Here is a 13,910-nt window from a genome sequence, read left to right on the forward strand (position 1 = left end):
TAATATCTAGACCAGTACCGACGCGTAGTACTTTTGTTAGGGGTTGCAGAAAATTTACAAGAGTTTTAAATCATCTTAATTTGGTATTTAAATTTACTTAGTACGATAAAAGTAATACAATTGCAGTAATCATTTGTAAACAAAAGCTTATTCTTGAAATAATAATTTTCAGAGTTTTATAACTTTAAAATAGAACTTTAAACTTTTTTAATTGAAGCATCTGTTACAATGCTTCACCCTACGCGATGCCCCTGATATAGACTTAAAACTTGTTTTTAAAAAATTAAGTATAGTAAGACTGAGAAAGTTTGATAACGATTGTTAAAAAGCTAACGAAGGTATATCGTTAACGAAACTACTGACTATAGATATAAAAAAATGGCATATAAAAGTCTGAATTAAGTAAACTATTCACTATTCTCGCCTTACTCATAAGTTAACAGCTTAACTAAGAGTGAATATTTTTTATCTTATTCAAAGTAAAAAAAAACAAGTACTAACTTATGTATTATAAAAATAATTACTAAAGTACTAATAACACAAAATAAATCGGTAAAGTTAGTCAAAGACACAATTAAGGAAGTAGACACACGTTATAAACGTAAAACTACCCTAAAAAATGAGTAGAATTGACACGGTATAGATGAATTATGTGTGTATGAACGACTAAGGTTACCTTTAATAAATATACATTTCTTAAAGTTTAAGCAAAAAAGCATTACTTAAATTTTTATTATACTAATTTAGTAACTAAAGTACTTTAGTAACTAAAGTTTTTTTTGGGACTGTGACTTTGTGAAAATTTTGGATTGTTAACTAAAAGTTCAGCTTAAGTTATGAAAAAATATTCGCTTTTTTACATATCTTGATGATTTTTTGTCATGTGAAGAATATACGAATGAATTTTTTATACTTAGTAAAGCTTATAAAAAGGAAACATAAAATAAGTTTACAAAATGTATATCAAATTTAATACTTATAACAAACATATTAAAATTTACTAATTTAAATAAAATAATGAATAGATAAACTAATATTTTCATACCCGATGATTGAAGTATAAATGTAAAAAGGGTATAAAAATTTATAACAAAATTTAAATAAACAAAAACAATGAACAGTGAAATTGACATTTACATACGTTATTATTGAAATATAAGCTAAAAAGTAATATTAATGAAAATAGAGAACATTGTAATTGAGATTTATTTAGAGCTAGATGCTTTTGAAAACATGTATGTTAGTGTAGCTTGTCGTTTAGGTTTTTGACACTTTTTGTTAATCGCTAGTTCTTTTTAAAATGTTTTAAAAATATTTTAAAGCTAATTGTAGCTTTCCATAGTTGTTACCAGCAGCTACTTGCGTTTCTGCTTAAGACAGCTCTCCTTATAGAATGACAGACTTTGTGAAAACGTTATCAAGAATATTGGTAGCCTGTAAACTTTAGCTATTTATAGAAACATCCTTTAGCTTACCCTCATCTGCCGTAGTATTCTTTTCTTCATTTGACCATACAATTAAAAAAAAAAAACTTAATCACACAATTTAAAAAAGTATCATCTTTATTAATTTAAAATAAGTAATTAATTATATGTACTACATAAATTTTAAAGTATAAAAAAAAGTTTTTTGGTTGAATATAAACATATATATCAATACATATACTCAAAAAATATATTAAATAAGTACTCAAGACTTCTAATATACTTTCAACATTTATTTTGTTTTTTTGGTCAGAGTTTTTTGTAGTTAAGATTTTTAATTAAAAGTCCTCTGTAAACCTCAGTGGCTTTTACCATGTTTGAGTAAGGCTTAATGTAGGTAATTCACGACCAAAATTTTCTAAGTACGCACTGCCGGAAGCGTACGCACTTTTGCGCTGTGTTTAAAGTGCGTACTTAGTTGACATGTTACTGTACAACACATTTTTAGATTTCTAAATTTAAGAAAAGTTTATTATATAGTATTTTTATCAAAAAAGTAGATGTTAGCACTTTTACCTAGGTTCAAGATGCGTACCTTATTGATGTACCAACTGACTGCAGTTCAGATCTAGTCTAAAAATTAATTAGGTGTATAATTTTTACTTTAGAAAAAAAAACATATTACTTTTCCTAAATATTAAAAACCACTATTCATTTATTTTTTTTTAAATAAACAAAATTAAAAATAGGTTTTAGTATAACTTTGCTAATTAAACCGATGAAGTATTATACTTTATTAAAACAGAAATATTAACTTAGCGACTTTAGTTACAATATTGTTATATTTAATTTTCTATTACTTTATAGTAAAAATACTAATGAAGTTTAAATGCGATTTCTTGCTTACAGTTTATTATTTATTAAGTTTAGTTAAATTTTGTTTCTTAAACGAAAAGTTTTTCTACCGATAACTTTAAAACTCTTCTATACACCATGTCCTTTAACCGAAATGTTTGATTGTTGATACTTTATCGTGCTTAATAAACTATACTAACACTATTGTTTTTAATTACACAATATCAGTAAATTACAAAAAGTTGAAGTTGTTATTTTCACTCAGTAACATATGTTTGCAGATTCAATGAAAATAAATATTTGAATTTTTTTGTTTTTGTTTTATGATTTGTTTAACACTAAGTTTATGAACTTCACCTAACTAAAATTTTGAATATACGTTTATAACTTTTAAACTTATTATAAATTTACTTTAAAACTACTGAAATGAATAGCACTAATGTGAGATGTTAAAGTTAAAACGCTTAGAAACTAATTTAAGCTGCAAAGAAGTTGTTTAAAATATGTGTAAGATTTTTATTATTAAATTTAATAAAAGTTTTTTAAGCATATAATAACGTTTTTGGTCTTTTTTTGAAGCTTGTTTTATTATTTATCAAAACAGTTTTATTGTAAAAAATAGTTTCTAAAGTCTAAACATACATATAAAAAAGTTAAAATTTTTTGTTAGACTTTTTTATCTCAATTCTAGTTTTGAAAAGTAATTTTTTACAACTATTAAAGTTTAAAAACTTAAAACTATGTATTTTAAGAATAATGAACTTAATTACTTTTTTGTATGACATCTGAATAAGTTTAAAAACAATACTTATCACTCAATTAACTATTCAATTTTTTAATGTAATGATATAGTATGTACTAAGCAAGTTAAAAAGTCATATTACTGATTCTTTAATTATCTAAAGCTGTCAACAATAAGCATTTGATAAGTATTAACTCTGCAATGTGCCCACTAAACAGTTTGGTATACACTTAATTAGCACTTGTTAAATTAGTATTATATTAATTCAATTGTTATTGATTTAAAAGTAGTGTACGTGTATAGTAAGTTGTAACAAAACAAAAGCTTATAAAAACTAAAAATGTTGAATACAAGTAAAAGCTTTAGTTATTTAAAAGTTTGTCCTGGACACGACGTTAAAGTGTATCCAAGTGGTTTACGACTCAATAACCAAAAGGTTTTTCGTACACCAGGTCCTTGTAAAAAACTTTTTGAGCGTGTGTAGAGTAAATGTATTTCTATGTACCCCACTTGGCCAATTTTGATAAATGTTTGTTTAGAGTTAAATAAAGTAGTATTGTTATTACTTATTATGAATATACCGTTTTTGAAAGCATATATAATTCTTTTGAACTACTTACTTTTAAAAAAAATACAAAATCAAATGTTTAAAAACAACTCAAAATTGTATTAACTAGAAAAATAAATAAGTAGGTATCTTAAAAAAAGATGTAAATTATATTTCTATTAATAACAATCATGATTTTTTCAGATATTTTATGTATCTTATTGGAATTTAATCTAGTTGGAAAAAGTTTTAACTCTTGCACTGTTTAATTTACACTAGATTTCCATACTTCTACGGCAAAAATTGTCTGTTTATTCAGATAGTAAAAGTTAACTTTCGAAATCATAATATTTTCTAAAGAATTAGGTTAAATTAAGCTAAAAAGTTATAAACTATTTCACGAATAGCTTGTATATTTATCATATCTTATAAAAAGAACATTAAAAAAAAACAATTTTGTTACTGTCTTTGAAATAAGTTTAACTCCGTAATTAAAACAGTTTTAGTTTTTTTAAAGTTTTTTAATATTAAATTGTTATTTGAAACTAACATTTTAGTAAAAAGATCATGTTGTATTGCAATGTTTTAATTTATAGTGCTTTACTTATAGTTTGCACAACAAAACAAACTGCACATTAAAAGGATTAATTTTAGTCATAAAAATTTCTACTTATAAAAATATTTGATAGGACAGCAACTGCTGTAACTCCAACCTGGGTATGTATCGGTCTATTTCCGAGCACAAGATACTTGAAGTGACAATAAACCCCCAACAATCGATCCTAATTATTTTTTATTAAACTTATTCTAAGACACAATTTACTTTTATAACTAACAATAAAACATAAATAGTTTTAAAATGGATTAATAAATTTTAGTTTTATAGTTGTATAAAATTTTTATGTTGTATAGGTATTGGCTTTAAAAAGTTTAGTTAAAGTAAAATATATATTCAGCTTTGAATCCAATAGGTATTTTTAACATCATATACTCATAAATTTGTAACTTTTAAAAAATTTGAGAACAAAACCTCATATAACAATTAAAATAAGTCTTAAAAACTTTGTTAAAATTGATTATAATTTTAAACGTTAAACGTTTTTATCAATATCATAACATCATTACTAAAATTAAAAAATATTTTTTTCAATTTTTCTTAAAACTTTTTTAAACTTCAAAAGAAAATTTTTCTTATTTTGAAAAGCACGGATTTAAATAATAACTAAGTCATTTTTGTGAATAGTAATTAAGCTAATACTAACAAAGCTGTCTAATCATTAAAAAATCTTTATTTTTAAGTATATACCATAAGAGAAGTACAGCTTGAGCTATTTTTTTTATTAGACTAATAAAGCCCAAAACTAAAATTCTGATAAACTAAATAGTTTATAACATTATGTTTGAAGTAAGTTATTGTTTTTTACATAAACTAAAAGCATTATGGAGTCACCAATTTGAGCAAAACAGAAATAAAAGCATGTTGTAATGTAAACTATTATGTATTTTTAGCTATTAAAAATATTTTAGAATGCTTTTTGTACAAATTAAAAGCTACTTTTAATTTTACTTTTTATATTTGAAAGTTTAATTCATGAAATTTGTTTTAACTAAGTAAATTAAAACACGGTGTTTATTTAATAAAAATTTTAAAATGTTATTTTAACCATGTTGTAAACATCTTATACTTTAAAAGCAAATTTTTATGGTAAAATCATTAAATACGCAATGCTTTTTTTAACTGAAGTGCTTGTATCGTTGATTATAATTTGTGTCAACCTATTTCATACAACTTAACACCACAAAAGGAGTGTTTTATCGAAGTAGTTTTATATCTACTGATAAAAATTACACGTCATTCGTTAAATAGGCTTTACAGATATTTATGAAATTAATGATTTTAGCAAAACCATTTAACCTTTTTAAAGTTAAGCAATACTTCAAGTTCTGCACAGATTACATTTAAAAAAAGTAAAAGGTTGTTAAAAATAAAACATTTAGCTTTTCAAAGTAAACTAAAACTTTTGTTTGTTTGTAAGAAACATTAACAAGGTTATTTTTACAGATATTTTTAAAACTTATTTTCAATCCTATTGTAACTTTTTGAACTGAACAGTTATATTTTTTGATGATTGGCAAAATAAAAGTCATTAAACTTTGGATAAATATTGCAAACTTTTAATACCCAAAGTAATTTTTATTAGTAATGGACAATCTATAGAATGTCAAAATACAACAAATTTATACTTTTACCATTTAAACTTTGAGAGCTAAACTACAGGATAAAATAAAAAGGAAACACGGTGAACAGAACATACATAAACATTCTACTGAGCACGTTTTAAATACGATTAACCTTATATTTAATATACCTGTTTTACATGAAAAATATTTAATCTATGAAGTTGTGGTAATTCAAACATTAATTCGGATGTTATGTTAGTTTCTGTGCTTTATAAAATAGTTATAAATTACATAGTGTTTAAAGCATTTTTTTGAAATTAATGTGAAGCAGGCTTAATTGGTAAACAGTATTTGTTGTTTAGTTATCAACATTTCAATATCAAATAGTACAAATATGGGAGTCAGCATAAAAGCGCTTAAAACGTTTTTATAAGTAAGGGTCCTTATTTGTTTAAGACTTGCTTAAAGGTAAGTTAATATATTATAGAATTTGTTAATAATTGAAACCGCAATATTAAAGTTTAGACAAACTTAAATTTTCAACTTAAAAACAACAAACTTTTATTTATTAATAAATTATACATTCATTGTCATACATTACCTTTCTCAATTTTACTTTATAATTAAAAACTAATAAATTTTATTTTATTTTCATCTATATAAATATTTTTATGTTACTTTGTATTAACTTTTCTACAGGAATCTTTAAACACAGTTTAACAAACATTTTTCATATGAAGATATTTGAGACATTTGAGATTAAGTTAGTAATATTATACTTCACAAAAATGCGTTTTAATTATTTTTTTATTACTTAATTGTTAATTTTCAAACAATAGTAGCTTTTACTAAATCTATTTAATTTCTTTTTATTTACAATATTTTCAACACATCCAATGACAAATGTCATTTTTTGTTTTATTTTAAAAAAGTATCAAAAACACATTATAAAAACGTAAATTTACCATAATTCAGAATTTTCTAATAAAAAATATTTTACAGAATTGTTGAAAAACATTAATTTGAAACCTTTCAAAAAGTAAAGAATTTTCTAACATGAATGTATTTACAAAAACAAAGTGAAATTTATATAGCTTAAGAAAACTTTTCATTATTTTACAGGCAACAAAAAATTATCATACCCAAAACTAACACATATTCTTGATCAGAGTTTGCATCAATTTAATTTTAAGTCTTGGTGGATAAAAATGCTCGCTTGAAGTTCTTAAAAATTGTTACCATTTACAACTAATTTAATACTTTCGGTTAGGCAAATTACTTCTCAATCTTTTTAATTTTATCAACTTCAACACCAGCCATTCCATGAACAAAATTAATAACAGTTTGGAGATGTTTTCTTTTAATTTCAACCTTATATTGCTTCTTATTGTTTTCTCCCTTACCAATAGCCATAGGAAAATACTGCTTCTCCTCTTTGCAACAATCTGATGCACAAGTTTTCTTTTTTTGGCTGCTTAAATTCAAAGCCTTTTCTTCTTTGGTTTTTCTGTCTCTACCAGGTGATGTAGAAACGTGTATGTCGCAAAAAGAAGTGCCTACAATTTCACCGTGGTAGTAAAGCTGACACAGCATTACTAGATCTCTTCGGCGATAGCCACTAACACAAGAGTTGAGACAATGGAACTCCCCCATCACAACTAGCTGCCCATCCCTACCAGTTGTACCGACTTCGAAGTTTACTGAATCGTGACCTTCGTGGAAGCAGTCGTAGTTTGAGGGGTTGTCATCTCTTTTGAGCGTCATAAACCTTTCGGGGTGAATTGATTTTTGATCAACATGAACAGCACACCTGTGGACTGGTTGGTGCTTATACTCTTGTTTTTTAAACATGATTGTGATAAAAACTTTAGATGAAGGTGGAATATCTTTACTAAATTTAAACACAATCGGTACTTCAACTCCCTCTTTGTAGAATATTTTATCTAGAGTTGGTGAATAAGTAAAGGGTATTGATTTTGTTATAGGCTTATTTGGATCATTTATAAACTTTTTCAAAGAAAAGTCAAATCTACCAGGACAGTTACAAAATTCTGTAGATTTTACAGCATCCGCACTTGATAAGTAGCCAAAAGTTGGCGTATTTAATTGACAAGTGTGTTCTAATTTAGTTGTACAAGATGGTAACAAGTCGGAGTAAATTTCTTCTTCGTGAGTCTGTGGTTCAAAGAAATTAACTTTTGATGTATCTGCTGCATAGGGTGAAAATTTTATATTTGAACTTGGTGTCATAGTATGGAATGATGCTTGGTGTATGTCATTTTTTTGATCTATACAAAAATTTTTATCACTTGGATAATAATCATAGCTTTTCTGGTGTGCTTGTGTTGTGTATGTTGTGGACGAAAATTCCCGATTACTATCTGTACTCATGCTTAATAGCTGATTAAGAGTAACATTGCTGCTTTCGCTTATGCCAACCATATTAAAGCAGTCTTGCGCCATATCATCAAGCACAGGAGGCAAACAATCACATAAAGAAGCATCGTTTTGATGCTTTTCACAAAATGAAATTGAGTTGGAAGATTTTATTTCTTGTATTGAATCCTTTTTATAAGATTCTGTACTAATTATTGGCTCTTCAGCAAAACTGAAATTTTTACCCGAAATGTAGCTATTGTCCATAAAATCACCACATTCGTTTGCTGATGATATTCCCATTTTTTTATTTTTTCTATTGAATAAAAGGTACCTATAAAATTTAAAAGCAATTTTAAAATTGATTTATTTTTCATATTTCTTTGAAAAAAATAGTTTTGCAAACATATATTTATCTAAAGATGTGAACTAAACTTATGAAATATTCTATTAATTATCAAAATGTTAAAAAACTAAAACCAACATAAATTAATACATATGTTGAAAAGTTTTAATAAAATTTTAAACAGTTGAGGTTTAAACTATAATGCAACTTAATTTTAAAATTTTTAGTCTTATCATTAGTATATTTCAATTAAATTTAGGCAATACAGAAAACAACGTCATGACATTTGTTGAATTTACTAAATAAAATAAAGTTTTGTTTGCTATTATACATTGATCTTAAGAAACTACTTAAGTTGTCTTCATAAATAACTTTTAGAGATCAAACATTTTTTTTTCAATTAGCTAGACAACTTTTATTTTTTGCAATAAGTTTTTTTACAGACTTTTATTAATAAAAGAATTAATCATTATAAATGAAATACTTTCTACTTTTATAAACTTCCTTTAACTTAAACTTTAATTTATAATTACATTGAAAATACATTGTATTCAATCTATATTAGATTTTCTGGGTATAAAAAATACTGATACCATTAATTTACAAAACTATTAATTTAAAAATTAATCACTTATTTTGATCTTATCATTTTTCTTAGAGTAAAATGATTAAACATGTTATTTTTTATTAATAGCATAAGGCCAAAGGATTTATTTTTTTTTTAGTTTTTACATCAGCTTTTTTTAAAGAGCATATGGGGTTAAGGCACTTATTTACAATTTGATCTTATTATAAAGATATTTAACGTAGCTAACAGTTTATTTTACAGTTTCTTATATGAAATTAGTTTTTGATATATGAGGGAATAAAGTCAGAGAGTTCAAAGAGGTCTTTATGAAACGGCGAAGTTAAAAAGTTAAAAACACTATATTAAAAATAAATTTTCTTCTTCTGCTTTTAAGCAAGTTTTTTTAATCAATCTTTCTTTAACTTATTCAGCTGCATCTTAACTTAATAATAAACAATCCTTTTTTTTTGAGTATAACTTTTTTTGTAAAGAAATAATAAAAGTAAAATATTATAAAAATCAATCTTTTTTTATTTTGAGTAATCTTAATTTAAAAAAAATAAAAACAATTTAGATGTTTTTTCTTATTTTGGTCATAAGTATTTTTTCAAAATCTCTACAGTATGATTTTTTTTCTTATAACGCAAGGAAAAATTCCTAAAATTTGAGGTAATTAGTCTAAAAAAAGAACAAGATAATTTTTTTGTATTTTTTTATAACAAGTAAATTGAAAGTTAAAAATTTGTGATTCATAGGTTTGTAGCAAAAATTTTTAACAAGAATGACAATATTACAATGTTTAATAATTTTTTTGTACCTCTGACTAAGTTTATGCTTATTGCTTTAATATAATTGCTAATATTACTACTCGTAAAAATGCCTTTACCCTCCTATTCCTTTAATTGTTCTATTTTTTATAATTTTTATACCTTTTAAAACATGTTAGAAAATGTTTTTCACCATACTACAGATTTCACAAAAAAAAAACAAAAACAAATGACTTTTCATAAAAACAAAAAAATATTATTTTTATACTATTTCTGTAACAACCTTGTTACTTTCATAAAAAACTATCAACAATTTTTGTTAAATGACTTCATTACAGGACTCCAACAAACGTGTAAATTCTTTTTTACATTTTTTAGCAGTAAAAGATTAATTAACAACTGATGTTAATAAAAATATAAGAAGTACATTTAATTTCTGATGTACATAAACATATGCAACTTTTTTACACACGCTGATAAATATAAAACTGAATGCTAGAAAGATATCATAGGTCAATATGATTCATGATATGTAAGAAAATTTTTATGAAAAACTATTTTTACATAACCTCATAAAATATTTTTCATAATTATAATCAAAAAATATTTTATAAGAACTACTTGTATTGATGATACTTAAACTTAAGTATAAATTATTATAAAACTTTTCATTTATTTTTAATAATTATTAAAATCATCAAAACAATGCTTTTCTGTTTATTTTAATCACTAAATTGCTTTGTTTTGTGTATCTAAAAATATTCTAAATAGCTAGTCAAATTTTTAATATAATTATATTACTTAACTTATTATTAAACTAATTATCATTTTATAACATACTTAAAAATCAGCAAACAATTATTAACAGCCTATTTCACAACAACTCATTTAAATACAACATTTTATGTGCATTATACAAAATATAAGTTTGTTATATTTATATAGATTATAGTTAACTGTTCAAATCTTCCAAATACTGTAAAAACGTTTGTAACCGATGCAAATAAAGTATTATTGTGAGTATTATGATAATAAAGTTTAGTTTATCTTATTGTTCAGGTATTGTACTAATATTCTATTTCAAAAAATCTAAAATATATCAATATAACTATAATAGTTGATTATTGGTCACAATAAAATGAATAAATACTTATACTAGAAATAAAAAACCATTTTCATATGAAGCAATACTACTACGGTAGATTAATTATAGTTCTTTCATTTTAACAGATACTTTTTACAGCTTATTTTAGAGACATAATAGATTAAATTTAAGTCGGTAATTCAATATTTTCCATATGGAAGGTGCAGACTAAAAAGGAAAAAAGGACTTTTTGATTTTATCTTAATTGATATTTACCTTTATTCATTTTTTTTTATTTTCTAAGGCCAATTTTTCCTAAAAAAGTTGCTTGAAAGCTGTACTGTAAAGAAAGAGGCCGTCTGTGGGCCATAGCTGTTGTAACACATTTTATGTAATGAAAAAAAACAATGTTGTAATAAAAGAAGCATTAATAGAGCACTTTTTAATATTCGTTATTAAAACGAAATTCTAAGTTAATTTTAAGTTTTCTACATAAAAAATATTATTTTTGATTTTTTTATATTTAGTTTTAAGCAGTTTGCCAATCCCTGGTACAGAGAATATTGTCTGGTAAATTTCAATATACAAATTCTGCAAAACAGTAAACAAAAGTATGGTTTACAAATAAGTACATCATACTATACAAATCACAAACAATTCACCTGACAAGCCATCCAGTATATAAGATAAGATTAGCTATGACAATTTCCAAGCTCAATTGTTCTAATAACAATTATATGAAATCAGTTTTACACAAAAATTTAGGCTGAGAAACAAACTAAGAACCAGAAAATAATTATGAAAAAGTTTTACAAAAAAACAGTAACATTAACTTGCATAAAGATTATAGTGGGGTCCATCTTGATTTTTACAAGTTGATCTTATTTTATAAAGTTTTATCTGAGCTATCAGACATTTTTAACCACTTGAAAAAATTCAAAGTAGCTAAAAGAGCGATCAAAGTTGGTGACCTCAATAGGTTCCAAATGGAAGGCACAAACTAAAAACGCAAAAAAAAAATATTTTACTAAAAATCTATCTACTCCTTTTATTATTATTTTATTTTTTAAGCAATCTTCTTCAAATTTTCACAGAAAGTCCATTATTAAATTTTAAAAAGATTGAATGCACGATTTTTTTAAATTTTTTTAAATATCTTTTTTTATTTATAAAAAACTATCTATTTTTTTGTTTTTTTTTTAATTTTTATTTTTCAATATTTTTTAAATTCTAACATTTAAGTATTTTAAACTATAAAAGGAACATTTCCTAAAAGTTTGAGGTCTCTAGCTCAAAAAATGAAGGAGAAGATAGATTTTTAGTGATTTTTTAAATTTCCGAGAAAATTAACCTCAAAAAATTTGCGATCCATATGTTTGTTCCATATGTTTGTATCGGAAACTTTTTATAAAAAATACAATATTTCAAAAGTTTATTCTATAAAAACTGGGTTGTAGTTTGTACATCAAGTTTTCATATAACATCCAATGTTATTTTTAGTAAAAAAAAATGTCGGACCCCCCTATGCCCTTAAATAGTGGACTAGAGCAAACAATGCTGTAATCATTAAGTACATGCTTAAATACTAGACACTTAGCATATTTAAATTGTTTAAATATAAATTTTTTAAACTGTTCTGTGAGAATTTATAGTGGTTGTAGAATTAATACTTTTATATTTTGTTTATACTACTCTAAATTTTATCATACTGTAAAAAATCTGGTACTCACACTTTTTTTTTGGTTTTTTAAATGAGTGATGATTTTTTTAATATGATAAATGTAAAATCTTCAAGATAAAATTTGGTATTAATTAATTTTCACGATTTAAAACTCTTTAAGAGTACAGCGTGTTAAACACTTCTTTTACAAAAATTAACATTAGCTCTTTATTGAAAGCTTTGGAGTAAACTAAAAGATACATTTTATACAACAAAAAAAATGAACTGACTGAGATTTAATCTGTTTAAAAAAAATCAAGTACAATTGTATGGAAGCAAAAAAAAAATTAGGGACTTTGATAAAGTCACTAAAAATCTTTCTCCTCCTTCATTTTTCAAGTATTTTCCTTCAAATTTTCAGGAAATATTTCTTTTTGATATTACAAACAACTTGTAGGAAGCAGACTTTAAAAAAAAAAAGAAAAAAGTTATGAAAAAAAAAATTCAAGTACAATTGCTTTTTTATATAAAAAATACATAAAAATTAAAAACCTGTTTTCTACAACTAATTATAAATTTATTAAAGATTATTGTGAGAAAGTTTAAAAATGATTGCTCAAAAAATTAAGGAAGAGATAAATTTTAGTGAAAAAGTCTGTGTTTGACTTTTTAGTGAAAAAGTCTGTTTTTGACTTTTTAGTTAGTGCCTCAATAAGAAACCTTTAGAACTAACTTTGACTGCTTATATCTCAAAAGTTAATAGAATTTTAACAAGCAGGAAAGAGTAAGTGATAGCGTCATAATTTGTGTAAAAAAAAAAAATTTTTTAAGTGTTTTACCCGAAATGCCCTTAAGCCTTATATATAATTTCAGAATATTAAATCTTATTTTTTGAAAGCTTTGAGTATTATGTAAAAATGTTTCTTTATTCAAAACTTTTTTTATGCAAATGTTACTAATATTTATTAGTAGTATTCAAAGCTGAGGATTATTTCAGAAAAAATTATTAAATCAAGGAGTTGTTTTCTTGAAATAATCAATTAGGCAATCTTATTATTGTTAAGACTTATTAATGAGAAAAAAGCTGATAATATTTACCAAATAAAGTACTTTGCTTCTATAATGTAACAACTTGTTTAAGTAAAACATAAAATATATTTATTGATTCTTAATTATTTCAAAACTGTCTTACAGCTGAAACATTTAGGTATTAAGTTTTAAAAAAAGTTTAAACGATTTTGACATGGTTGCCACACTTTAAAGGAAAAAAAACTTTTCTGAGTTTTACACACTAGCCTGAATCAGTCTCACAAATAAAACAACAAGTTTAATAGAATACTTTTTAAAAATTTTTGCACCT

At 24.1% G+C, this 13,910-nt stretch overlaps 1 protein-coding gene across 1 annotated transcript; it reads right to left on the reverse strand.

Moving 5' to 3' along the window:
- Positions 1-6,613: 6,613 nt before the first annotated feature.
- LOC145842799 (tumor protein p73-like) lies at positions 6,614-11,608 on the reverse strand. The gene is made up of 2 exons (XM_082950281.1): positions 11,553-11,608; positions 6,614-8,459 (listed from the first exon to the last, which is right to left on the reverse strand). Exon 2 carries the CDS (start codon positions 8,426-8,428, stop codon positions 7,025-7,027), a length of 1,404 nt encoding a protein of 467 aa, XP_082806407.1. The 5' UTR covers positions 8,429-8,459; positions 11,553-11,608; the 3' UTR covers positions 6,614-7,024.
- Positions 11,609-13,910: the final 2,302 nt, after the last annotated feature.

This window comes from Thalia democratica, chromosome 8 (assembly GCF_965202585.1).
Source record: "Thalia democratica chromosome 8, ktThaDemo2.hap1.1, whole genome shotgun sequence".
Taxonomy (NCBI): domain Eukaryota; kingdom Metazoa; phylum Chordata; class Thaliacea; order Salpida; family Salpidae; genus Thalia; species Thalia democratica.

Bases quoted from the DNA above. Each gene is read 5' to 3' on its own strand.
- LOC145842799 (XM_082950281.1), bottom strand. From the start codon at position 8,428: ATGGGAATATCATCAGCAAACGAATGTGGTGATTTTATGGACAATAGC.